A 26197-nucleotide genomic window follows, 5' to 3' on the forward strand; every position below is an offset into this window, starting at 1 on the left:
TGTCCCAGATGTGTCACGGATGGGCCTGCTCATGGTGGGAACAAGCAGTAAACCAGCGAGCAAGCAGGAAAGGCCTGTCCCTGTGGAGATGAGGCTTCGAGGAAACCCCCCGCAGGCCGACATGCTGAAGAGGCCGGGCTCAGGGCGACCTGGGGTGTACTGGCTTGGCTGCCACATTACTGTCTGTGGGGCCTTGATGGGTTGAAGAGTGGGGTTGGAGAGCGTGACCAGGCAGTGATCAGAAATGCCCCAAAAGTGTCTGCCCGCAGACAGCGAGGCCGATGTGAGCAGGAAGGGGTGGACAGGACGAGGCGATAGCGAGAGACGTTGTCTTTTAGCCAGCGCAGACCTGGCAACGGCTGGGAACTGGCCTTGACCAGGTGACCTCCCAAGTGCCTCCCATGCGAAACCTCCAAGGTCCTGTGATGCTCCCTGGCTTCAGGGGAGGGGCTCACGGAGGGCTCAGCGGGAGCAGGTCACACTGAACACACAGGACTCCTGCCTGGGCGGTCAGGCGGGCCGTGAGGAGAGTCCCTAGCTGTCCTGCAGGTTTGCACGTGTGGGTTTGTGGGTACACGGGTATGGCTGAGATGGATGGGTCCCCTACATGAAGGCGAGCCTGCACCCACACACGTGGGGCAGTAGGAGTCACACGCCCCTCCCCCACAGCCTTCCAGACCACGCAGCAGGCTCCAATCAGGACTCGCACCGAGCCCATGAAATGCTGGTGTCAAACCTGCTCCGGTCTGGAGCTGCGGTCAGCCTTTACCCTGAGCCGGCCCCTGACCTTCACACCACCCACCCCAGGGCCGCAGGCGTAGGTGACCACAGGGGACTAGGAGCCAGTGGGCAGGAAAGGGGCAGGTGGGCGGGCCAAGGGCAAGCGAGCCCAGGCCGGCCTGGGCGCGGGGACCCTGAGGGGCCCGGGGGCCCAGGCCTGGCGAGCTCGCAGCCTGCGGGGCCGGGCCCGGCCTAGGGGCCACGCCGAGCCCGTTGGGGTGTCCGCGCGCGGCCACGCGGCACCCGGGCGCTCGGACGCTCAGCGGCCGCGCTGGGGCGGGGCCAGGGCTGGGGGCGGGGCCAGGACGCCGGGGAGGACCCGGAAACGCGCGCAGGCCCCGCCCACACGCCCCGCCCCGCGGCCGCGTGGCTGTGCGTCCCGGCTGTTAGCGATAAAGTGGTTTGACGCCGAGCCGGCGGCGGCGGGTCACGTGAGCGGAAGATGGCGGCCCCAGCAGGCGGCGGGGGCTCCGCAGTGTCGGTGCTGGCCCCGAACGGGCGGCGCCACACGGTGAAGGTGACGCCGAGCACCGTGCTGCTGCAGGTGCGGCGGCGGCGCCGGCCGCGGCGGGGGCGGGCGGGGGCGGCGGGCGGGGGCGGCGGGCGGCGGCGGGGGCGCGGTGCCTGGCCCGCTCCTGCGGTTGGCTCCGGAGGGCCGAGGGGGCGGGGCATGCGGGGGGCGGGGCACGCGGCGGCCAATCAACTTCCTCCTGGCGCGGCGGTCCCGCCCCCTTCCGCGCCGGGCGCCTGCACCCGAGACTTCGCGGGTCCCGGCTGGGTCTGGGGTCTGGCTGGCTGGAGTCGGGGGCGGGGGGCGGCCACCCCACGAGTCCGCCGCGGAGCCTCGAGCCGTGTCCCCGTCCTGGGGCGCCCTCCAGGTGTCCACGGGATGTGAGACCGTGGCGTCTGGATACTGATTTGCTGAGTCACTCGCTGCACTTCCTCCGGGGCAGCTGTTTCATGAAAAAGGCTCATCGGGCCCCGAGGTTCAGGGGCCAGTGCTCGTCCAGGGGCCTGCGGGGAGGAGCCCCCAGGGCGGGGCGGTGGCGGACAGAGCCGACTAGATTAACTCAGTGTGCCTGCTGGGTCCAGAAGCAGGGGTCCCCGGCCATTTGGGCGCCCCCAGACCCGCCTGTGCTGGCGGCTCATGGGGAGGACGGTGAAGCACTGCAGGCACTGGGGCCCAAGTTTGAACTTGACTGTGCGTGGGGAGAGGGACCCGAAGTCGGCAGGGAACGGTCTGTGGCAGCGGGCTGTTGGAGACCCAGCGTGGAGGGTCCCACAGACCTGGTGAAAATGCAGGCCCAGTGAGGAGCGGGAGAGTGAATACGGGTTGCAGGTGAGGCGTGTGGATCAGTTGAGTGGACAGCCCGTCATGTGGTTTGTACCAGGCGTGGTTGGAAGCCAGTTAATCAACAGACAGACTCTGTGCCCGCCGACCGAGCCACCAGGCCAGACCCAGTGGCTCACAGTCCTGTCGTCTGACTCCTAGGTTCTGGAGGACACATGCCAGCGGCAGAACTTCAACCCCAGCGAGTACGATCTGAAGTGAGTGTGCTAGGGTCTGGTCCGGGTCTGTCCGGGCCACCCACCCCTCCCCAGGACCCTGCCTGGGGGCGGGTGTAAACCAACAGAGGCGGATTTTCTCACAGAAGCCCAAAGTCTAGGTGTGGGGCAGGGCCCCTCTCCCTCCAAGGCTCTGAGAGAGCAGCCCTCCCCGCTTCCCGGGGCTCCAGCTGTTCCTTGGCTTTGTGGCTGCACTCGGCCTCTTCCTCCTTTTCACGTGGCCTTCTCCCTGTGTGTCGTGTGTCTTTTCCTCTTCTGTCTCTTATAAGGACACTTGTCATTGGATTTAGGGCCCACCCAAATCCAGGATGACCTCATCTCGAGATCCCTAACTCAGTTTTATCTGCAAAGTTCCTATTTCCAAGTAAGGTCCCATTCATGGGTTTTGGGGGTTAGGATGTGGATGTGTCTTTTTAGGGGTCTCTGCGGAGGGCTTTCGTGCTTGTATCCGTTCTTGGTGGGGCTCTGAGGGAAGAGGAGGCGGTCGTGCAGATGTGGGCAAACCCCGCAAACTCTCCCCTGCCAACAGCTGTGTGGATGTGGGCGGCCTCGCGGCGCCCTGCTGTTGCATGCCTGCGTCTCTGCGGGGCGCCCTTCCAGGGAGAGGGCTTTTGGCCCATCCTCGAGTGGTCTGCAGCATAAAGGGATCAGAACCCCACCGTGGTAGCCTGGGGGTTTCTGTGCCACCTGAGGAGCTTGTCCCCTTAGCGGCTCGTCTCAATGGTACGGCTGTCCTCACATCGGAGAGCCCGCGCTGCTGCTGAGCATCCCAGGGCCGCGCTCGGTGCTGGCTGTGCCCTGGCGCCTCTCACAGAGCTGTGTGCTCTTTCTGGGTTCCCTGATGTGCCCAAAGCAGGCTAGAACTTCCCCGAGCAGAGCTCGGCGCACACCTCTCAGTTGCTCCTGGGTGCATTTTTATTTTCTGAGTCTGTTCTGGGCCAGTTGCTGCTTCATGCCTGGGGAGGGCTGCCCCCTGGTCTGTCCCCAAGGGTGACCCATTTCTGGCTTCTCCCTCTTGCTCTGCCCTTGTAAGCTCAAAGCCGAGTCAGTGCTTACTTTTCCTTTCCTGGGAAGACCCACTGCAGACGGGCACCCGCTGTCTCTGCAGACAGGCAGGCCGCACCTGCGTTCCTGCAGCCTCCAGGGTGCTGGTCGTGTGGACGGGAGCCCCGCCCGGCCTAGTCCCTGCTCCCAGCGGGGCTCTGCTGGGCCCTGTCTACAGGCTGGGTCATGTGCGGGTCTGCAGGGCAGCCCGTGAGCTGTGGCCTGTTTTGCAGGTTTCAGAGGAATGTGCTTGACCTCTCTCTCCAGTGGAGATTTGCCAATCTGCCCAATAATGCCAAGCTGGAGATGGTGCCTGTGTCCCGGAGCCGCGAGGGGCCCGAGAACATGGTAGGTGGCTCTCAGGGAGCGGCCGAGAACTGCTTCCCGGCTCTTGCGTCCAGGCTGTTCGCGCCACGGGGTGCTGCTCACTGAGCAGACAGGACAGTCTCTTGCAGCGGTTGGAGGAGGGTGGGGTGAATGGAGGGATGTGCCGGCAAGGCCCGCGTCCTCGCTCCCACGCCCCTTTCTCAGGTTGGTGTGGATTGGAAATGAGCCTTTCGGTCTCTATTCTGAAATTATCTTTGAGCGGGGAGATTACTTGTGCCGTCAGCCAAGCATCTCAGAGCCTGCGGAGTTTTGTGGACGGGGTACAGCCTTGCTGTTGGGGGGAGGACACATGCCTCGCTTGGACCACAGCCCGAGTCTTTGACCATGGCCTGCAGCTTTCCACCAGATCAATCACTTCTAGGTCCTAGAGATGGAGCGGACGGCAGGATAGTTACTGTGGGTGGAAGCAGTAACCACAGTGCTGGCTTTCTGCTTCTGTGGGTCTCTGCGGGCCCTCTAGACACCGCAGGGAGGGCGACCTTCATTCCTGTTGAGAGAGAAACAAGGAAGCTCGGGCCCTGCAGACGTTAGTTAGCGCCACGGGGACCGGCCCCTGCACCCCTCTGTTCACACAGAAGGAACCCTGATTCCCTCGGCTCCTTGGGGGTGCCGGGGGTGGGAGGGAGATCCTCTTGCACTTTCACACGGAGCAGCTTCTCCTGTTACTGGGATTCCGTGTAAACATGTGCTTGAAGAAGAGAGTGTGTTGGCCGAAGTGGCAGGGAAGCGGGCCTGGAGATCAGCCCTCACCCTGACAGGCGGGGCCCCAGGGAGGTGGTCGTGGGCGTAGGGACACACGCCCGTCCCCGGTGTGTCTGTCATTCAGCAGGAGGACCAGAAAGGCGTTTCTTCTCCTGGGTTGTGGACTTCCGTCCCTACTTCCAGAATAGTTGTTAACACGGAGCTTCAAGAGCAGTGCGTTCATTTGTGAAAAATGCTCGGAAGGCGTAACGCGCTTGTTACTCGTCACTGCGTAACAAGTTAATCCAAACAGTGGCGACTGAAGATACGCGACAGATGTCTGCAGAGTGTGTGGGGGGGACAGCACTTCCTTACCCCCAGGCACCCACGTCCCCTGGCCTGCAGGATCCTGGGGCCCTGAAGGAGTGTGCGCTCTCTTACCTGGGTGGCTGCTCCCTGACTCAGTTTCCCATGTCCAACCCCTCAGGTTCGCATCGCTCTGCAGCTGGACGATGGCTCAAGGTTGCAAGATACTTTCTGTTCGGGCCAGACACTCTGGGAGCTTCTCAGCCATTTTGCACAGACGAGGTGAGCGCCGGGGAGCAGGTTCTGGGCTCTGCCCTCCTCTGCGGCGAGGGCGCTGCTGGGTTCCCGGGGCTGATCCGGAGCCACGGTCCGCGGTTTGCCGGGGCCGGAGGCTGCACCATTAGGGCTTTCCGGTCTTGCTAAGAGGTTGGGTTTGAGGTACGGGGGCTGCCGTCCATCAGCTGCCCGCAGCAGGTGCTGGCCGCCAGCAGCTCTTCCTTTCTCCTGGGCTTCCTGTCGTGCCTGCGGGGGCTCGCCCTCCCGGGGGACAAAGCCATGCTTCTGTCCTTGTGGGGGCTTGGCAAGCGTGAGGGGAACAGGGAGCTTCTGGGCTCCTCAGAGGACAGATGCTTTAGGTAGAAAACTTACTTATGAAAATGGGTCACGTTGAGAAAGAAAACGTTAATGGTATTTGACAGGTGTCAGTTTCCATCTGGTAATTAATGATTGAAATCTTAGTCCTGAATGCGTCAAAGTGGTAGCGCTTTGCTTTCTTGTCTTTCATTTTGGCATGGAAGTCTTTGTTCCCCTTTGAAGGTCCTGGGCAGCGGAATGGAAGGGACCGTGGGAGGGTGTGGTGGTCACTGTGTGGCCCCGCGCAAGTTGCTCAGCGTCTGAGGGCCTGTCAGGGCCGGAGTGAGGATGGGAGAGCAGGCCTGGCCCCAAGCTTTGTCTGCGTGGAAGACGGGGCTTTGCCCATGCGGGGACAGGGCTCGCCTCCGAAAGGCCACTCTGGTCTGACAGCTGTCCCTGCTGTCACAGCAGCCGGAGTCGTCCCGTCGGAGCTTCCTCTTCCGTGTCTGGTGTCCGACGTGGCTGCGAGCGCAGCTGGGCCAAGACCGGGTGGCTCCCCTCTGCTCCTGCGGGCCTGGGCCCCCGCGGCTGGGGCTGCCTCCCCCCCCCCCCACTTCCTCCGCGGATGCCCCCAGGGGGACTTGGCAGCCCCTGCTCAGGCGTCTTCGGTAGTAGAGGCATGGGCACGCCTGACGTCAGTCCACGGGCTGTCCTCGCTGTGCCGCCTGTGGCTGGCTTTCCGAAGGGGGCGGGGGGTGCTCCTGCAGCTCAGAGCCCCGGGCCGCCCGCCCGCCCCTCCGCTGCTGCACCATGCTGCTGGAAAGATGAGGCCGCATCTGCTGCTGCTTTGTTCTTCCATGCGTCCAGCTCAGGCCGGGCGGGCTGAAGCAGGGAGCCGGGGCCTGGCCTCACGGAGCTGACCTCTGAGGGGCTGACAGGCGAGCGTACAGAGCCACAAGAAACTTCACAAAGAGGAAGGCAGGGCACCTTGGGACATGGTGGGGCAGCGTTTTCTGAGTGGTGGTAGGGGTCTCGGGAGCAGCTGTACCAGGATCTGGGCGGGAGCTCTCTGGGCCAAGGTGGGGAGCAAGTGCAAAGGCCCGGGGGCAGAAACAAGGAACAGGAAGATTTCCTGATCTACGGTGTGTCATTTGTTTCCCTCCCAGAAGGCAACTAAAACAACAGCAAAAGATTTTACAGAGGTGCAACTCAGCCCAGGCAATGGCAGTAGCAGCTCGCGGGTGAGGCGGGCGACGGCTGGGCAGGGAGGCTAGAGCGGGAAGGCCAGTGGTAGGGGGGTGTAAGGAGCCATGGGGCTTCAGCCCCCTTCTGCTTTGTGCTGCTGGCCATGGAGGTGGTCCTGGGGGTGCGGAGCCTCAGGGCTCTGGGGACGCGGGTGCCTGCACCGTTGAGGCTGTTCCAGGAGTGTGAGTGCCGTGCAGCTCCCAGGACCGCAGGGGGCATGGATGGCTCCCCAGGTTGCCAGCTGGGCACTGAGCGCCGACCACACCGCCCCCCGGAGCCCAGGTGTCTGAGCAGCCTCCGGTGTGTGAGGAGGACCGCGAACGGCGGGGACAGAGTGACAGCCTCTGTTCGCGTCCTCAGGACGGAGAGGCAGTTGGAACAAGAGTCAGGTGCGGGCGAGCGGGCGAGCGCGGAGACCAGGTAGACCCCTGCAAGCAGGCAGGGAGGTGTATCGGTAGCCACAGCCGTGGCTCACGTGGCCACGGTCCTCGTTGTGCGTGAGGAAGCTCGTGGGTCTGAGGACCCCCCATCCTGCTCCGTTGCCTGAGGGTCGGCGGGGCGCGCGCGGCTGCTTGGCGGCCACGCCTGGAGGCGAGGGTTCAGGGTCCTGGCCATCTTGGCTGAGGCTCGGGAAGGAGCTCAGCTCCGCCGCGGGAGGCGACACAGAGCCAGGCGGCCGAGCGCCAGGGTGGGGCAGGCAGAGCTGGGGCCGGGGTCCCAGGCAGCGGGCTCTGGGGGAGGTCGGAGGCTGCGGGGCGCCCTTCAGCGGCGCTGCTGTGAGCGAGCCGGGGACCGGGGGGCACGCAGGCCCGCGGGCAGGCCCCAGGCTCCCGGCAGCACCACCGGGAAGGCGGCTGGCCAGCGCCTTCACCTACCGTGGGAAAAGTGTTTATTTTAAAATTATCTGTCGAAGTATCAGAGGTGAGGATCGAAGAAAGCCGTTTCCAAGCCTGAAAATTCGCACCTCTTCCCCTTGGACGTGCCCTGGGGATGCTGGCGAGGCCCCTGCACCAAAGGGCAGGCCGGGCCGCGCAGGAGTCCCGCCCGCGGGAGGTGACGCAGCAGGGCCCTGGGGCTGGCGGCGAGGGGTGGCCCGGAGTTGGGCAGCCGGGTTGCCCTGCCAAGAGGCAGCAATAGCTACAAATAAAACCAAACAGCGTTGGAAACGTGGAAACGCGTTCCCAAAGGAAACTCCGTCCTGGGCAGCGATGGCATAGGATCAGTCCCTCGGCATGTCGGTGGCTGAAACTAGACGGGGGCCCGGCAGAGGGCCCCTTGGGAGGTTCTGAGGGCTCTGGGACTGAACGGGGGAGTGGAGACAGCTCTTGGGAGAAAGTGGGTGGCGTCAGGAGAAGCTGGGCCCCTCAGGGCGGTTTAGTTGGCTGTGGGGTGTCCGTGAATGTGCACAAGTGCGCGCAGAGCAATTTGCGTCTTCTGTGTGTTGCTTATGAACGTACCGTAGGGTCTCCAGAAGTTTCCTCGTGGCACCCTTTCCACAGCTGTGTGGATGCGGTCCCATCTGTGTGCCACCAGCTCCCGGGGGGGGGCGGTGTTCTCCGCTAGCGCGGTTCCTGGGAAGCTGGTGTCCACTGACCACGGAGCAGGGTCCACAGGAGGGAGGGCAGGTAGCATCTGCAGCCATGGTCACGCCCCCATGCCTGGTCAGCGGGCGGGCTGAGCTGCGGCCGTGCCTGCCACTGTGGGACACCGCTGGCGTGGACGCACACGTGGTCTGGGGGTGGGTCCTTGTGCGGTGGGGACGACCCGCGGGGACGCACAGTGGCTCCTGTGCTGGCCAGGAGCAGGCAGTTTTGGGAATTCCAGGTCGTCACGGAGTAGGATGAGTGGGAAACGGGTTTTTCTTGCTTGACGCTTTGAGGAAGAAGTGAGCCTCTGAGAGTGGCGGGCGAGGCAGGGAGCCGTCAGAGGTGAGCGCGCGTCCTTCCCGGATCCACTGGTGCGCGGTGGCTCTGCCCTGACCGCCGGCATCTGGATCACCCAGCCAGCCACGGGACGTGCCACGTGCGCCACACGTGTGGGCTGCAGAGGTAATTCCGACTTCTCTGGTAGCCACATCAAAAGAACAGTAAGAACAGGTGAAATTAATTTCAGGATTATGATGGACTTGACTCAGTGTATCCAAAGTGCCGGGCTTTGAACGTTTGATTAAGAGGAAAATGAAACATTTTTACATTCTTTGTTAGACGGAGGACTTTGAAATCTGGTGCGTCTCCCACTTGGACCGGCCTTCCTGCGGGCCGAAGCCGTGTGCGCTCGGTGCCCGCATGGGCCTGGTCGCCCCTGCGGCCGCCTCTGCTCCCCCTCGGGCATGTGCCGCAGGAAGGGCCACCAGGCCAGCCGCTCCCAGGTCGGGCTCTGCCCTGGCGCCCCGTGTCCCCTGCTCCAGCCTGCGCTGCTCGTCTGACTGGTTGGAACAGCGGGGCTTCGAACGGCCCCGGGAAGGGCGGCCTGTCTGCACGTTTCTCTCAGGGTTGTGTGACCCCTGGGGCATGGGGGGGCGCAGCGGGAGGCTGCCTGCGGTCATGCTGACGGGGTGCGTGAGCCCTCCCCGCTGTGGGCGGCTAGAGGCGTGGAGGCCGGGGTGTTCGTTCAGAGCTCTGGGGCCCCGGCCCCCATCTTTCCTTTGGAAGTAAAGGAAACTTCCCTCTTGAAACCAAGCCTGCTCTGTCTGCTGTGGTGGAGGGGACCCCATGGCTCCCCCTGCGGCCCTGACCTCATCTCTGTGTTGGGAGGCAAGTGGCCTGGCCCCTCGGGATGTGGCCTTGCCCCAGGTGGCCGCCTCGTGGCAGCCGAGTCTGAGGTCCCAGCTCCGTCAGTCCAGATGGGTGACGTAGATAGAAGGGCCTCCGGGTGTCTGGCTTGGCCCCCGCATGGCATCTGCCGGGAGCTGGCCGGGTGGCCGGGTGTCCTGTACCTGTGGACCTGCACTTTGTGGTGAGTGAAGAGCATCTCTGAAGCCAGTGGCAACAGTGTCCCCGCCGGCCCGTGGCCCCAGCAGGGGGGGCGGGTTTGCGGGCCTTCGTGGCTGAGGGGGGCGAGGGGGGAGCTGGAGCCATCCTGCTGATTGAGGTGGTGCCCGAGGAGGGGCGCGGACACCCATGGGAGTTCTGCGTGATGCCCGGCTTTGAGTGACGGCGCAGCCTGGGTCGGGGGCCCAGCTCCCCCTGAGAGTCCTGGGGCTGGCAAGGTCGGCTGTGCCGGAACGCGCCCCCCGCCCGCCGTTCTGGAGGGAGAGCCCTGCTCATTGGCCGGGATGGTCTGGAAGCCTCGAGGCCGCCCCTCCCCAGCAGGTTTGCAGGCCTCTCCCTCAGATCCCCACAGGGAATCCGATCCCTCTGGAGGAGCCGCACATCAAAGCCAGGCTGGCGTTTGATGTCCGGGGGCCTCGAGGGCACTGTTCCGCTCTCCTCCGTCCCCACCGCTGCATCAGGTGCCCAGAGGAGGGCCTTGGAGACGGCACGCCTGGCCAGGGCTCCGAGGGGGCAGCGAGGGCCCAGTCGGGCCTGGCGGGCGCCAGCATGCCCAGCTTTCTGAGTCCACGTGGCCCCGGGACCCCATCTCCCGTCTCTCCCTCTTTGGCCCTGGGGTCAGGTTTGCTGGAGCGCACCTTCCTTGACTGAGATCCTTTCACTTTTCTGGTCTTGTTTTCAGTAAGAACCGTGTGTGGGCCTGGCCAGGGGGCATCACTGGCATTTTGGGGTCCTATGTTTTCCTGAGGCCTGGGCTCAGTGGGTCTTGGTGGGCCAGTCCCAGGCCTTTTGGGGTGCTCCCTGGCCCTACTGTGCATGTGAGGGCCACTGTTAGACCTTTCGTGGCCAGCCCTGCGGGGCTCCGGTCGAGGCTGGCGGCCTTCTGGTAGGTGTGGGTGTAGGGAGAGCACAGGTGAGCTCCGCGGGGGCTGATGGGCCCCCCCACCTTCCCGCGGGGACTTTGGGAGGGCTGGTCCGGCTCGGGCAGGGTCTCCTCCGTGGGTCCCGGCTCTGGGGAGCGTGCAAAGGCAAAACCTGAAAGCAAACAGGAGAAACGAAACCCCCCCCCCGGAGCCACCCAGGGGACGGGATCACGGGTCTTGGGGACGGGCCTAGGTGGCCGTGCGCCCAGAGTGTCCGTGTGCAGCTGGAGGCCCTGCCGCTTGCGGTCACCGGCTCAGCCGCTGAGCTGTCGTGTCCCAGCCGCGCCTGCATGTGAAGCCCTGAGCCCTGGCCGGGCCACGCAGCCTGGCCTGATGTCACCCCAGGCCTCCCGCTTTGGCGGGCCCTGCCCCTCGGACTCGCCCTGCCCGGGGGAGAGAGCCTGGACCGGCCCTGCGGGTGTGGCTCGGTGGCTGTTTATGGGGGCTCGTTTTGGTGACGTGTAGGAAACACGCTCTGCCACCTGCAGCGGAAGGGCTCTGAAGCAGGCGTCAGCTCGCCCGCCGCGGCCTCTGTGGCCAGCACAGGGCCAGTAGCACAGGTGGTGGTGTGCAGGCGCACGGGGGACCAGTTTGCGTCAGTGGCTGGGGCTGTCGCGGGGGGTGCCCGCTGCTGTCTTACTGGTGGGCACAGCCTTGTGAGGAGGGAGGACAGAGGGGAGGTCGCTGTGGTGACCTGGATGACTGTGTTGAGGGGTGGGGACATCTGGTGCGTTTGCCCTTCCGTTGCGCCGGCCCAGCCCGTGCGTGTGACAGGGCGGTTGGGGCGCGTGTACTGCCCCGTGCGCAGCGCCCGTGCCCTGCCACGGTCTTCGCCTTCACGGCTTTTGGGGGGGCTGTGGTTTGGGCCCTCTGTGCAGGGCCCTCTGTGAGCCCGGCCCCGTGTGAGGCCCGTCCTCCCGCATCATGGCCCGAGGTCACACTTGCCCCGGGTGCAGCCGCAGGCCGAGCCCCACACGCAGCTCAGGTCAGGAACCGGTGCTCTGTGTTCGGGAAGACCGCTGCTCTGTCTGCCCCGGGGCCTGCGCGGAAGGGGCGGTGCGGGGGCGGGGTGGGGGGGGCGCGGCGCGCCTATGCTCGTGGCCTTGCGGGCCTTGACTCTCTCCTTGGGTCTGCTTAGTGGGTGCAGGCCCCGGGCTGCTGCTGGGGCTTTGGGGTCAGCAACCCTCTTGGAGGATGGCTTCCCAGGGCTCCGGGATCCTTTCTCGTTGTCTCATTGTTGACCCGCGCAGCTGACCATGACCTGAGGATCGTCTGGGAGGTGGCTGGTGCTGCTCTGGGCCGTGAGGCTGGGAAACACCTCCACGCCCTTTGAGCAGGTGGCTCCCCGCCAGGGGTTGGCTGCCTTCTTCTGGTGGCTCTGAGGCAGCCGGGGTGGGCCGGGCACCACCTCCAGCCCGGGCGGCCTGGGGGTGCTGTCTGAGGGCTCCGGTGTGCCGGCGGCTGGCCTGTGATGTCTCCTTTGCTCCCCCCGCAGGGAGTGCCTGGAGCAGCCGAGCGAGGCCAGCCCGGTCTGTGTGTACATGCGGAACGAGGTAGGTGAGCGCCCGGCCCCACCCGCCTGGCCCCAAGTCCCCACCCGGGCCCGGCCCCACTTTCCAATCTGGAAAATTCACTCTCTCAGACCCGCCTTCAAAGCAGGGAGCGGGGAGACGGCTTCTGAAAGCGTGATGTGTTCCATGGAAAAAAGTGGAGCGCCGCTAACCACGGGCCGCCCGGGCTGCTCCCCCAGCCTCCTCGACGCCCTGTTTGTTTTCTCAGCGTTTCTCAAAGCCCGAGAGTCACAAAAGTGGTTTCATTTTAATAAATATTTGCTTTGCTCCGTGTTTTGATCTTTTCCAAACCGAGTGCAGCGCGGTGCAGGCGTAGCCCGGCTCCGAGGCCCTGCCTGTCCCCACCCGCCCGCCCGTGACGGGGGCGCCCTCCTGCTGCCCAGTCCCCTGCCTCACAGGGGCTTTTTGTTTTGACCCTGGCCAAGCGCCCTCTTCTGGCCCGGGGTGGCCACTGTCCCCAAGGGGCCCTGGGAGGACACTGGTGTTTGTTTATCCCAGTTTGAGGTCCCCCGACACAGGGCCGTGAAGGGCGGGGGTCCCAGGGCTGTTAGTGCGAGGGACCTGGTGGGACGCATCCTCCCTCAGAGGAGACCGACCACGGGACCCCGGGCACCTGGGCCTGGATCGAGGCCGTCGCGGCGGCCCACGGAGGTGGTCGGCGGACCCGACGTGGCTGACTCGGGCCTGAGCCCTGCCTGCCCAGGCCTCAGACCAGCGAGCGGGTGCTCGGGTGCCGGCTGGGGTGCGGGGGTCTGGCTGGGAGCCCCTGCGGTGCCCTGCTCAGGCCGAGGGTGCTGGTGTGAGGAGGCCCAGGCGGTGGGGCGCACGGCGCCTGTGTCTGGGCGGCCAGGAGGGGGCGCTGTCAGCGGGGCGTCGCAGGATGCCGTTTCCTCCTCACAGGTGACGGGCAGAGCCTCCTTGCAGAGCACGACGCTGAAGTCTCTCGGCCTCACCGGGGGCAGCGCCATCATCAGGTCGGGGGGCCTGCCAGTCTTGTTCACTGGAAAAACAGGGTCTGAGAGAAAACGTGGGAAAGTGAAAGAGAAAATGTGCCCCACTTTGGTCTTCTCCCCTTGACCTGAGGCCATTGCCTGACGGCTTGTCCCGTCCCGGGGGCCTGGGGGGCTTGGTGCCGCGGGGAGTGGCGTGGCGTGGTGTCTGGCCAGCGTGGCGGCTCCTGGATGGCGAGCAGGGCGGGAGCTGCGGAAGGTGCTGAGCCTGGTTCGGTCCTTGGCAGAGGGCGTCCCGCGGGGCCGTGACGGGCCCCAGGAGGGAGAGCGCTCTGTGTGGAATTTCACTTGCTTTCTGGGCCTGCACCCCCAGGTTCGCCATGAAGGGATGCGAGCAGGAGCCTGGGGCTTCCTGGGCCAAGACCCCACGGAGCCCAGCCCCCTCCCTGTCTGCCGAGCAGGCCCCCGGCGGCCCTCCGCTCCCGCTGAATACCGTGGGGCTCAGCCAGGGTGACGTGAGCCCCCAGGACGAAGAGGGCATCTCCGGGGCCGGCCGCGTGGACGCCCAAGCGAAGCAGGCGAAGGAGCCCGCCCCCGCCGCCGCCCGCTTTGTTCCTTTCTCGGGCGGGGGCTGGCGACTGGGGGGCCCGTCGGGGTCTGCCAGATCTCTGACATCCCCCTCGGCCAACCTGCCGAAGTCCTTCTCCAGCCCGGGAGGCCCCTCCAAGCCGAAGAAGTCGAGGCCCGTCCAGGAGCCCCAGTCAGAGCCCGAGCCGGTAAGGAGCCTCGGGGCCGCGGGCGGGTGGGCGCCGGCTCGTCTCGTCTGGGAAGCCGTGGTTTTGGTTGTGTTTGGCCTTAAGTTAATTTCGCTGAGGCCCCGTTTTAATGTTCAGTCTGATGGGTTTGGACCGACTCGTGCTCCTGGGACTCTGTCACAGTCAGGAGACCCACCTGCCTGGTGGCCTCTCCGTCCACGTGCAGGCTTCCGACACTCCCGCCCAGCGTGCCTGGGCGCCCTCGCCCTGGGCCCCATCTCTGCCTGGCTGCGGCTCGCAGGTGGCCCCCTCGGCCTGCCGCTGCTCGCGGGGGTGCGGGGCGGGCCTGCCTTCTCCGGCGTGTCCGGCGGGTGCGGGTTCGGGCTGAGCCCCTGCTGAGCCGTCCTTGCGTTGCGGGGACCCATCTGGCTCTGATGACGTGCGTCCCTTTTAGCTTCACTGTTGGGGAGAGTGAGCACGTTAGGAGAGGGCTGGCACCCGTAGCTCGCGGGCAGAGCACCCTGGGGGTGTTGTGGGGCCCTGGCGCACCCACCTGCCTTCCTGTCTCTTCTGGGGTCCTTGTCATTCTCCCAGGCCGCGTCCTGGGGAGGGGGAGGGGCCGGGCGGCTGGGACTTGCGCTCCCGCTCCCTGGGTGAGCCACGCTTGGTGTGACCTTGCTGAGCGGACGGGGGCCGAGCCAGTCCTGAGGCTCGTGCACGTCCTTCCGGAGTGGTGGTGGTGGTGCCCCGGCCCTGGCGCTGATATCTGGGCCGTGTTAGGAACCAGTACGCCGTCCCCGCTCTCCTGGCCTTTGTGACCAGGCTCTGGCCAGAAGCAGGCCTGTGGAGGGGGTGGTGAGCCCATCCTGGGGTTCTGACTCCCTCTGGGCTTGCTCTTCTGGGGATCTCTGGGTTTGGGAGCTGCGCTCTGGGGCCAGGGCGAGCTGTCTCTTTCTGCTACCCCGAAGTCCCAGAGGACTGGTGAGTGGGGCTGTGGACGGCTGGCTTGGCCCAGGCATGCCCTGGGCCGGTGGGGGGTGAGGGGGGCCTGTGCTTTCCTGTAGGGTGACTGGGCACAGGATCGCAGCGTACCCCCAAGCACTGGACCTGGGGCCCCAGGCAGGAGGGGTCCCAGGGAGGGTCCGCCTGGCCGCCAGCAGCGTGTGCCTTTGATCTGGGGGCCCAGCAGCTGGTTGATTGTGGAGCGTCCCCCACCGCGTGCCCGCCCGGCTCGTGCCTCCTGTCACTAACAGCCCCACACCCGGAGGGCTGGCCGGCCACGTGGTGTCTGCTTTGTGTCCCTTCTCAGCCCTGGGGGGGAGGGAAGAAGGGAACAAAACAGAACTTTTGGGGGAACTTCAAAGGTACACTTTGGTAATCAAAACGAGTTTCCAAGTTTTCCGTCAGTGTTTTGCCTGCGTGTGGTTTTGGATTTAAATAAAGAGTCAGAAGAGACCGGATAAAATACAGGCAGGTCCTCGGCTGAGAGCTGGGGTGGTTTACAGACCCGGGCGGCTCTTGCCTTTGATGTCAGAACATTAATTATTAGAAGGTAGTTTTACTGGCCATCAGAGCCGCACTCGGGAGAGGCTGGGGCTGCCCGGCGGCCCCTGGCCTGGCCTTTGAAGTCCTTCCGCCGGCCCAGGAGGGCGCCCCACAGCCCCGAGCGCGGCTGGGCCGCAATCCCAGCAGGCGCCCCCCCACCCCCCAGCCGGTACTGGGGTCTCTGATCAAAGGCCCCATGCCCTGGGCAGGGCAGGCGGCTGGTCACAGTCTTCCCTCGCCCGCCTCCCGGCCCTCAGAGACAGACCTGGGGCTTCCTTGCTACTTCCTACCTGCGTCTCCAGGCAGCTGTCTGGCCTCTGGCCGGCCCTGCCCCCAGCCTTATAGGCAGGTTGAGCGAGAGCCGGTGGGCCTGGGGGCTGTGGCGGGCCTTCCTCCTCTCGTGCGGGGGCACCTCTCTTAGCATCCCTCTCCCCCCGAGCACACCCCGCTGTCCCCCGCATGTGGGTCCAGGGCGTGGATCGAACCTGAATCAGGTGGATGCAGTCGGTGCTTTTGGCAGCCTCCGGGCTCCAGCGGCTGCCCCGGGGTCCCCGCTGTCCGGGGCGCAGCCGCAGCCTTAACAGGAATGCTTCTGAGGTTGGTCGGCAGATAGGTCAGTAGCCTGGAACGTGCTGGCCGAGTCGTGCGGCAGTTTTGAAGGCTGGCGGTGGGCAAGTGCCCTCCAGCCATCTCTGCCACAGCTATGAATTTGGGGGAGAGATGCCCAGCCTTGGAACTGTGGTGGGGAATGGAAACACGGGGTGCCCTGGTCCCCAGAGCTGCTTGGGCAGGGCCAGGCAGCCCTCTGTGGAGGGGCCTGGGGGCTTCGTCTGCAGACCCCCATCCTGATTGGACCCGAGGGGCGTGCTCCGTGGGACCGTCCCTGGTCCTTTGGCGTGTGTGTCGTGTTCCCACTGCGTGGGTGCCTGTCCCCCGTGGCCTGCTGACCTCGGGCCGCGTGTCCTCCCAGGGACAGCTGCCAGCTGGTGGGGGAGGGCACCCTGCACCGCACCTCACGATTGTGTATCTCAGTACTTTGGGGGGTTCGTGCGCCTCGTTCACAGGGACGAGTCTGGCCACGCCACGGGCGTGTGGGGGCCTCGGCCCGTCCCCCCGTTTCCTGTGCTCAGGGTGGGCGGCCCGGGGAGGCACCGCCCGGCCCGCGGCCTCTGGTGTTCTCGGTGGTTCCCGCGTGCAGCCCCGTGGGGACCGGGCCCGGCCTTGCGCTGGCTCAGCGCTGCGGAGGGCGGGGGCGCCGGCTCTGTGGGTGCCTCGGGAGGTTTGGCCCGCGGCCCCATGTACGGATTCATTTAAGCTCCAAGCCTCAAGGGGAGACGCTTCACATTCCCCCTGACCAGAGACCATTGTCGGAGGACTGTCTGGGCCAGGAGCGGGGAGAAAAACAAGAGCCCTCGCGGGAAAGCTGGAAAATCTGGGGTTGAGGTCACCCCCAAATAGTTTTTACATTTTTTTTCTGTGTGTCATCACGTCCCGGAAAATTACTGTCAAGAAAACGGACCCTCAGCAGCGGCAAGGCCGCTTCCGACAGGAGGGGACCCGTGTGCGTGGCGGCCGCTCCGCCACTGTAGGGGCATTTGCTGGAGGGTGGCGCCCGGCCCCTGGCCCTCCTCGCCGGGTGCCGGCTGGGCCTTCCGCTGCGCTGAGCCAGGAAAGGGGCGGGGGAGGGGGGGGTGGGCAAGGCCCCCTCGGTCTCCTCTGCAGCCTCCCTCACACGACCCGTCCTGGTGAGGAAGGGAGCTTTCCGAGGGCCGGCCGCAGCCGATGGGCGGTCACTGCGTCCCCAGCTCCGTGTGGCCTGGGCGCCGAGCCTGCACCACCAGCTGTGTCCGCTGGCCTGTCCTTGTCCTTTCCCTGACGCCCTCTTCTCTGTAGGGCCCTGGGTGGAGACCGGGACTTACAGTCTGCTGGGAGCTGCTCCCCTGTCGTTCTGCCCAGTCCCCCCAGGTGCTCCCTGGATGAGGGGTAGGGGTGAGGGAGACGGGCAGGGCCTTGAGCCCATGACATCGGCAACCAGCACCTTTGCGGGGGTGACCCCGCCCCCGTGATGTCACGCTCTCTGGAGCCACTGTCCTCTGCGTGGGCCCCCTGGCGGCCTCTGGAGCTGACCTGGAGGTTTAGGCCCTGAAGGCCAGCCCTCAGCGGTGCCGAGGAGGTTCAGGACTCCATTGTTCTCAGCCCCGGAGCCCGGGGCCCCAGCCAGCGCCTGGGCGCCTGCCGCAGGGAGCCGCAGCCCGTCCAGCTTGTGCAGCGCGCGTTCTCCCTGAGGACGTCTCGTCTTAGCTGCGCTCTCCGTCCAGGATCATAGCCGTCAACCCGCCCCGGACGGGAGCCGCGGGAGTAACTGCCGGGACCAGGGAGCAGCAGAGGAGGGCGGCCTGCTGGCCGAGCGGCGGGCGTGAGCGGGACGGGGGCTCAGCCTGGAGTCTGCCCGGCTCTGGGCTCCCAGCCCCACTGTGCCTCCCGCTCCCCACCGGCTCCTCCCGTCCGCGGGGGAGCTGCTCTCCTGGGGAGGCCAAGGGGGGGTATCGGGAGGCCCCCCGGCTTCTCCCTCCAGCATTTGGCAGCGGGATGGAACTTTGGTCTGTTCTCGCGGGCCAGGGCCTCCTGGGCCGGGACGCAGTGGCCGCCCTGAGACTCGGGAGGCCTGGGTGGGGCCCAGCTTTCGGCTTCTGTCAGGCTTCTGCTTGACACATAGGTTTCCGATGCAGAGTGAGACGCCGCAGGAGAGAAGGAACCAAGAGTAAATCCAACACCGAGAGGGATTTTTTAGTTTTATTTTCTGACCCAAAGTTCCTGAGTGGCACAAAGCCAGTGGCTGGTGTCCCGTGTCCCCCATTCTGGGAACGGTCTCAGGAGCTCGCCATGGGCCTTGGGGTTATCAGCGCTGCCCCAGGCTGTGCCCGGGGGGTGCCCAGGCGGAGGGTGAGGCCCCAGCGGGCAGGGCTCCCCCGGACTGGCCTCTCCAGCCGGGTCTGAGCGCCCAGACTCCGGTCAGTGCCCTGGACTGCTGGATGCTCCGGCCGACTCGCATGCCCGTGGCTGGGTCCTCCGAGGGAGAGACCGCGACATGGTGGCCTTCGAGCTGCTCATTAGCCTGCAGGCTTCGTGCTCGAGTGCCTGGGGGCCTGGCGCTCGTGCCCGGCGGTTCCTGGCTCAGGCGCACCCGCGTCCTGCCCTCGCTTCCCCCGACACCCTGCCCCAGGCGCCCAGGCCAGCTCTCGGCCCTTCTGGAATGCAGGCGCCGTGGCTGTGGGGGGCAGCCTGGCGCCTGGCATCTTGTTATAAAAAGCTCTGGTGTAGACTGCCCACAGTAGCTCAGGATCCTGTGGCTTCTAAGGGGCAGCCCCCAGGGGCCTCGGCCAGCCACCTACGTACGGGCCCTGCTACCCAGGCTCCAGCCAGCCCGCGTGGCGGCTCTGCCCTGGCGCCTCGAGGTCAGAGGCACTTCCTGGTGAGAGCCCACCTCCCTCAGCCGTATCCTGAGGCGCGGCGCAGCTGGGCTCTTGCTGGACCGGAGACCTTCCCCGGGCGGACCGCCCTCAGGGGCGGCTGCGAAGTTAGCCCTGGAGACACCTGGCAGGTGCGCCCTCGATTGGCCTGAGCGTGGCCGTCCCCGGGGCGGGCTGGGCCGTGAGCAAGGCTCTCGGGAGGGACCGCTGGGGGGTGTGCTCTCAGAGCCTGCCAAGCCCGTGCCTCGGTGTGGAGAAGGGGGGAGGCTCCCCCATTGGAGGCAGGGGCAGGGGGCAGAGGGCAGCCTCCTGGGCTGGAACGCACGCGCCCTGGCCAGGCCCGGCTCCAAGACTGCCTTGGCGCCGGGAGGGGTCACACTGGCAATTACCCATCCAGAGGCGCCTCGAGCCAAGCGAGCCCTATCATGGCTGCTGCCAATTAGGAGCGATGCTGTCCCTTTCTGCGCCCCCAGGGTGATCAGAGGGTGGGCTGGGCTGCTCCCCTGGGGAGGGGAGGTGGGGTCAGCCCAGCCATGTGGCCAGTGGCTGGCAGGTTTTTGCCAAACCTCTAATTTGGGGGCTGTTGCTTCCCCTGCCCTCCTGTGGAGCCCCCGATGTGGCCTCAACTAGGCGCCGCTCTGAGTTTACCCTCTGATTGGGGGACCCTGATAAGTGGCAGCTCCCTAGGACTCTTGGGGGTGGGGCTCCCACGGAGACAGGAGGTGAGCAGAGTAGCTACTAAGGGAGCCTGTCACCCCAGCCCCTGAGCCCCCCAGCAGGGAAGGTGTCTGCCTGGCCTGGCTGAGCTGAGACCCCAGGGCCGCGCCCTGCTGGTGAGCGAGGGCCCCTGTGGCGGTGCTGCTGAGCAGGAGGAGGGGGGCACGGGAGGGGGGGGTCTCCAGTCCTGGCCACGAGCCGACAGGTGGGGCCAGTGAGGGTACGGGCTCGGCTCCGGCTGTGAGGCTGGGTGACCCCGGCCCGTGGAGTCAGGAGCCCGGCTCCAGGGACCCTGCATCAGCTTCTTCCTCTGCCCACCCAGCCTGTGGATCGGGACCCTGTGGTGTGCCACCCGGACCTGGGGGAGCTGCTCCAGGCCTGGCCTGCGGAGCTGCCGGACGAGTTCTTCGAGGTGACCGTGGACGACGTGAGGAGGCGCCTGGCCCAGCTCAGGAGCGAGCGGTGGGTGTGTCCCAGCCGTGGCAGAGCCTCCTGGTCCCATGGAGCCTGGGTGGGTGTGTGGGGGCTTCTACTCTGGCTGGCCAGGGAGCCCCCCCCGACCTTCACACACTCCCACCCCCTGCAGGAAGCGGCTGGAGGAAGCGCCCTTAGTGACCAAGGCCTTCAGGGAGGCCCAGATGAGGGAGAAGCTGGAGCGGTACCCCAAGGTGCACCGGGGGGCCAACGGGGGGGGGGTGTCCGGCCACGCTGCTGTCTGTGGTCACCTGCGTGGCATTGGAGGCTTGTGCGGCTGTGGTTCATAACCAGCGGGCCCTGTTTGTGATGAAAACAAACGCGCGTGGTGATACTTGGCGGTCCCCGCATGCAGCCCACGGTACAGTGTGCTGAGGCCGCAGGTCTGGCCGGTAGTGTGCTGGGGGCCGGGTGCCTCCTGGCCCCGGTCAGGGACCGGCCATCATGGGCCGGGGGTGCAGCCGACGGGGGCCGTTCTTTCTGACCAGTTGCCGTGTCCTGGCCCAGGTGGTCCTGAGGGTCCTGTTCCCTGACCGCTACATCCTGCAGGGCTTCTTTCGCCCGAATGAGACAGGTCAGTGGCCCAGCCGGGCGTCTGGGAGGCTGGGGGCGCTCGAGCCCCCTCTGGCTTCCTTCCAGGCCGAGGGACTGCGGCTGCCTGGCCTCTGGGGGAGACGGGCGTTTCTGGGTGGTTGGTTCTGTCTGTGGGGTATGTGTCCGGGGTGGGCACAGGGCCGGGGGCCCAGCTCCTGTCGGATGCTTCCCAGGCCAGCCTGGTGGTGCACCTCTTCAGGGCACAGGTGTGACGGAGGAGCACCCAGAGGAACGGGGGGCCCCCTCACGCGCGGTCTCTGGCTTGGGGCTGGGGCTGCAGTGAGCTGGAAGGAAGGTGTCTGTGCTGCCAGTTCTGAATGAGGTCGTTGGTGAGGGCGGCAGGCAGGTCCCCACGGCCGGCCCCGGGTGCTGTGTCACCACGCCTTTGTGCCCGGGGCCGCCGTGGGGCAGGGCTCGGGATGGGTGGTGGGCAGGGTGGGAGGTAAAGGGAGGGACGCTCCCGCAGCAGGGTGGCGACCTGGCCAGGCCGAGAGTCTCAGAGTGCTGGGGAGGGAACACACTTGGCTTTCACCTCTGGGTGGAGCAGGCCCCGGGGTGCCCAGGCCTACGGGGTGTCGGGGGGCTCTGTGCAGAAATGGGACGCGGCCCGGCCCATCCCAGAATGGGGCCCGTGCCCGTCCCGTGGGGCCTCCCGGCTCATCCCATCCTCCTTCCTCCAGTGGGGGATCTGCGGGACTTCGTGCGAAGCCACTTGGGGAACCCTGAGCTGCCGTTCGATCTGTGTGAGTCTCCTGAGCCCCGGTGACCCCAGATCCGTCCCAGCCGGGGTTGGAGCGGCCTTTCCTCTAGAAAGCAGCATCGTGGGGTGGCTGGTCGTGTGGCAGCCGCCCACTGTGTGAGCCCCACTGGTGTCTGAGGACAAGTCCGGGAGAGGGGGAGGGGAGGGAGGTCTGGCTCTTGCCCCACCTCAGGGCCCCTGCACCCCTGCCCAGCCCCCTCTCCCGGGCTGCTGGCCTCCCCTCCCAAGGGCATCTGGGTAGGGAGGGGTCAGACCACTGGGCTAAGCCGGGGGCCGTGTGGGGCTGGGGCTCCTTGTAGGGGGTCCTGCCTCAGGTCACCCCCCCCAAGCCCCTTGCCCGGGTTGTAGAGCAGAGAGGCAGGCAGAGGGCTGCAAGCTGAGGGAGCTCCTTGGAGATACCCCCTAAGGCCTGTCCTCCTGTGGGGGCGCAGGAATGGGCAGGGGCCTAGGTGGTCCGTGGCCCAGATGCTTATGTTTTCACAGTCATCACTCCTCCCAAAAGCGTCCTGGATGACCACACGCTGACCCTCTTTCAGGTACCAGCGTCCTGGCGGGGATGCGGGGGCCCAGGGGTGCAGGTGTGGCCGGGCTGGCTCTGTAGATGGGGAAGGGGGGACCAGAGGGGGCTGAGAGCCTCCAAAGCTGGTGCCGGGCCTTTCCAGCCTCCCCCGCTTCCTGCCCTGGCGGGGACGGGCCTGCCCGGCTGGCCGCCAGCCCTCCGGAGCCTGCAGGCTGCGAAGCGTCCTGCCCCGGGGTCTGCGCGAGAAGGGGCTGGGGTGCGGGTCGAGCCCCCTGGGGTGGCAGCTGTATAGCCAGCGTGGCACCCGGCTGCAGGGGCTGCTTCCCTGCCTCCCCCCCGCCCCCCCCGGCCAGGAGACGGAGTGCTGGCAGGGCGGTCGGTCGTCCCCGCTAGCTGGTGTCTGCTCGGGCCCTCCCCTCCCCGAGGCCCCCAGAGCTCCCGAAGGTGAGGTGAGCAGTGTTGATCTGTGTCCTGCCGGGCTGCCTTCCAGAGCCGGGAGGAATGTCCCGTCCCTTTGCCCCTGGGAGAGTAGCCTGGGGCCTCCGCAGCCCTCTAGCCTAATGGTTTCCTTTTCAAAGTCTTTTCGGATATTTAATTAGTAACAGAGGCCAGCCCTTGTTAAGTGCCTGGCAGACCCTGCCGAGGTCTGAGTTGGGGCGAGGGGGTCTGCTTGCTGCCTGGGGCCGCCACCTTTGTGGGGGAGACTGCATGGCCAGAAGCTCACGGGGGAAAGCAGTCAGGGCAAAGTCAGGGCGGGCAGGAGCAGGGAGGTGCGCCCCCCCACCCAGCTCCCCTTTCTCAGTCCCCGGGAGCCCCCGAGGCTCTGGGCCTCTTCCTTCATCCCACCCTCCCGCCTTCCCCCCTTCCTTGCTGGCCAGCATGTTGATAAACATTGAATTTAGGAGATGCTTTGGAACGGGAGGGGGGTGACCAGCACCCGGTCCCGCGCCCCCCTCGTGCCCCGATTAGGAGCCCTGGGGTGCTGCCTGTCCTGCCCGAGCGGCCTGATTCCTGGTGACACCCTGCCCCCTGCTACCAGCAGCTGTCTCCTTTCATCTGTCAGCTCAGCCTGGAGCTGCGGGGGCCTCTGCGCGGGGTGGCGTCCCCCCCGCCCGCCCGCCCGCCCGTCGTCAGGGAGCTGGCCGGGCTTGGGGAAGGAAGCCTTCCTCCCTCGTGTGGGTGAGCAGGCGCGGGCGCGGAAGCCGCCGGCTTTCCTGTCCCTGGCTGCCTGGGAGGCTGCGGGGGGCAGTCCCAAGCTCTAGCGAGTGGCAGCTTGGGGCAGGTGAGAGGGATGGTGGCCCAGCTGCCCCTTTTGGCCACTGGGCCAAGAGACTGAGTGCTGGGTAAGGTGGGGCTGAGGCCAAGGCCCCGAGGATGTGGGAGGGGGGGGGCTGCAGTTGGCGGGCACGGGCGCCCCCGGTGCCCATTAGATGGGTTTCCTTCAGTGCTGGTGCCACCCTGGGCCCCTGCCCCCCGCCTCGCTTAGGGCCCCGGTGGCAGCCTTAGCCGGTCCTGCAGACTGCCGTGAGCTGCGTAGACCTCGGGCTGAACAGGGGTGGAGACTCCTGCTGGTCACAGCTGCCTTCTGTGCTGTCCCTTCATCCTTTACTCGACTGGGATCCCAGAGATGCAAGCAAGCGAGTGGGGTCCTTCTGGTGGGTGCTGGGTGGGGAGGCAGGGAAGCTGGGTTCGAGAGGAGTTGCCCCCAGGGCCCTGGAGGGCTCCCAGCTGGGAGACGGGCCCTCAAGCCTTTCTCCGCAGCTCCCGGCCGTCCTGCCAGGCAGGTTGGGGCTGTGCTGAGAGCGGGCCCTGCGCCTGGGGGGTCAGCCGAGTCAGGGTCCAGCCAGGCTAGGGCTCCTGGGGAAGCCTCCCCCTCCCCGCCCCCGGCTTCTGTGCCTCCAGGGCCCTGGGCGCCCCCTGCCCGCCCCACAGGCAGTGCCAGTGAATGAGGCTTTGATCCGCGTGTCCTGACGGGGTGATGGGCTTTCACATCAGCTCTGTCTTCGTTCGGCCTTGGCCTCAGTGTCCCCAGGCTTGGCCTTTGAAGCTCCCTCCCAGAGAACAGAGGGGGCGTGCCCAGCTGGTGGCTGCCCCTTCCACTGGGGGCCGAGGACAGGAACCCTCTGGCCAGCTTTGGGGCTTGTAGCCACGGTCCTCAGGTGCAGAGGCAGGAGCGGTGGGCTGCGGGGCCCATCCCTGTCCACCCTTCCCCCTTGTGGCAGGAGCCTCAGCAGAGGCGGTTCCTGGGCTCCCAGGTTGCGGGGCGCCCAGTTCAGTGCCCTCCCTGCAGCCCGGGCCCCCCAGTGGCTGGCCCCCTCGTCCCTTCCAGGCCGCCGCCCAGTGTGGAGTCAGGGACCTGGAGCCTGGGCTCTGAGCTCTGGCCCACTTGCAAAGGTAGCTGATCCAGCACCTGCCCGCCCAGGACTTTCAAAGCACCTTGGCTCCAAGAGCCCCCACTCCCCACGCCTGGGCCTGGGCCGGCTGAGGGGCCCCGCCCCGCAGGTATGGGGGCTCCCCTCGGCCTGATGGCAGCCCACCTGGCTGGTGTGCAGACCCCCGCGCTCCCGGCTCCCTGAACAGCATTGCCCATTCTCTTCCTCCACAGAGCCCACCCCCCAGTCCTGTGTGTCCGTTTTCATCTCTGACCTGTCGGCCTCCTGCAGGCTCCGCTGAGGGTGGGGGTTCCAGGCCTGTCCCCCTGGGCCATCAGGAATGCCGAGGGCACGTGCTGCGAGAGCGTCCTGCGCGCTCGGCTGGTGCTCCTGGAGGGACCCCTGTGGCCTCACAGCCCGCCCAGCTCGTGCTGGGGGTGGTGCCCTGGTTGGGTGGGGGGAGCGCAGTGGGGGGGGGCAGGGCAGTGGACCCTGCTTGTGGCGGGAACCTGGCTGGGCTGGGGCGTGGCCCTCAGTGGAGCCCTGGGCCGCTTAGCTTCCTGTGCAGCCCGCAAGAGGCCACCACAGGAGTGGGGGGCAGCACACCCTGCCCGTCCACTGTGGCCTGTGCCCTGGTGCCCACCTGGTGCCCTGAGCTCTCTTCCGTTCTCCCTGCAGGCAAATCTCTTCCCTGCTGCCCTCGTGCACTTTGGAGCTGAGGAACCAACAGGTGGGCGGGGGAGGGGACCCGAGCGGGAGACCTGTGCCCCGTGCCCTGTTCCCAGGTTAGACACCTGCCCGGGCCACGTCCCCTCCCGGAGCAGAGCAGCAGGGCGGGGGGGGGGGGGTCCCTCCATGGCCTGAGGTGGGCTGGCTGTCCCGCAGGCCAGTTCCTGGAGCCCAGGCTGCTGGAACACACCGTCTCCCCATCTGCAGCTGACGTGCTGGCGGCCAGGTGCGTGCCTTCAGCGGGGAGGGGACAGCCCCTGCCCTAGCACGTCAGCTCTGCTGGACCTCGGCCTCCTGTCCCCCAGGTGCATGTCCAGGGCTGCTGGGGCCCCACCCCCGACGCCAGCCCCTGACCCTGGACCCCTTGAGGTGGAGCCGGCGGCTGAGGCAGCGGCCGTGGAGCTTCCTGAGCCCAGCCCCGGGGCGGCCCAGCCGGTCAGGAGGGATCTGGGCAAGGTGCCCAAGTGGCTGAAGCTGCCAGGTACTGGGGCGGGGCATGGCAGGCGGGGTGGGGGGCTGCCGACCCAGGGGCCTCTCGGGTCATCTTGGTGTTGGCATTGCAGCCGGCAAGAGGTGAGAGCCGCCAGCCTGGAGGTGCCCCGTCTGCCAGCCGCGGGGCCCTCCCCACCGTGAGCGGGAATAAAGGTGTGAGCTGCTCTCCGGGTGCTTCTGTCGTCCTTCCTTCAGAAAGAGGCGCCGCCGCACTCTGCCTCCGGGCCCGCTCTGGGCTCCTCCTGCAGCCGGTCTGGACCCACGTGGGCCTGGGGCTGCTGCTTGCTGGGACGGCGTGTCCGTGAACAGAGGTGCCGTTGACCTGATCTCCCTGACACGCAGGAGGACGCCGTGGCCCTGGGCGCCCGGCTGAGCACCGGGGCTGCGGGCACGGGTCCCCCAGCCGCCTCTTCAGGTCTAATCGCTTCCACGTGTTCCCGGTGCTTTGAAGCCCTAGCGCTCCGAGGAGAGGGTGGGAGAGGAAAGTTGGGCCAGCGCGGGAAAGGGCGCAGGAGGGAGCCAGTGGGGCTACATTGGGGGGGGCAGGCCTGCACGGCCCACGCCCTCCTCAGGTGCGGGGGATGGAGGGTGGGGGAGGGGAGGCCGCCCCCAAAGGTCCAGATCCTTGCGGCGGGCGGGGCGGCTGCTGTCCCTTCCGAGGGGACACCCTGCAGCCCAGGTGTGGGAGGTACAGGGTGGCGGGTGCTGCGGGGTGGCCAGGGCCCTGAGCACCAGGGCGGGGGGGGGGCAGCC

At 66.8% G+C, this 26197-nt stretch overlaps 1 protein-coding gene across 5 annotated transcripts; it reads left to right on the plus strand.

The window, feature by feature from the left end:
* Nucleotides 1-1138: 1138 nt before the first annotated feature.
* ASPSCR1 (ASPSCR1 tether for SLC2A4, UBX domain containing) lies at nt 1139-25612 on the plus strand. 5 transcript variants are annotated; one of them, XM_039226475.1, is made up of 17 exons: nt 1139-1324; nt 2273-2328; nt 3624-3738; nt 4946-5046; nt 6504-6578; nt 11991-12048; nt 12967-13040; nt 13390-13792; nt 19826-19965; nt 20090-20171; nt 20485-20551; nt 21252-21314; nt 21815-21867; nt 24902-24953; nt 25109-25178; nt 25258-25433; nt 25516-25612. In XM_039226475.1, the coding sequence occupies exons 1-17, from the start codon at nt 1223-1225 to the stop codon at nt 25527-25529; spliced, it is 1701 nt and encodes a 566-aa protein (XP_039082406.1). In that variant the 5' UTR covers nt 1139-1222; the 3' UTR covers nt 25530-25612. The 5 variants fall into 5 exon arrangements, with proteins under 5 accessions (XP_039082406.1, XP_039082407.1, XP_039082408.1 ...); XM_039226478.1 differs by lacking the exon at nt 1139-1324 and adding an exon at nt 1592-2119; XM_039226476.1 differs by lacking the exon at nt 6504-6578.
* Nucleotides 25613-26197: the final 585 nt, after the last annotated feature.

The sequence above is a fragment of the Hyaena hyaena genome, unplaced genomic scaffold, assembly GCF_003009895.1.
Source record: "Hyaena hyaena isolate Hyena2069 unplaced genomic scaffold, ASM300989v1 scaffold_21, whole genome shotgun sequence".
Lineage (NCBI taxonomy): Eukaryota > Metazoa > Chordata > Mammalia > Carnivora > Hyaenidae > Hyaena > Hyaena hyaena.

Coding starts and splice junctions, on each gene's coding strand:
- ASPSCR1 (XM_039226475.1), top strand. CDS start 1,223: ATGGCGGCCCCAGCAGGCGGCGGGGGCTCCGCAGTGTCGGTGCTGGCC. Junction 13,041..13,389: donor GGGGGCAGCGCCATCATCAG/GTCGGGGGGCCT, acceptor CTGCACCCCCAG/GTTCGCCATGAAGGGATGCG. Junction 21,868..24,901: donor ACACGCTGACCCTCTTTCAG/GTACCAGCGTCC, acceptor TTCTCCCTGCAG/GCAAATCTCTTCCCTGCTGC.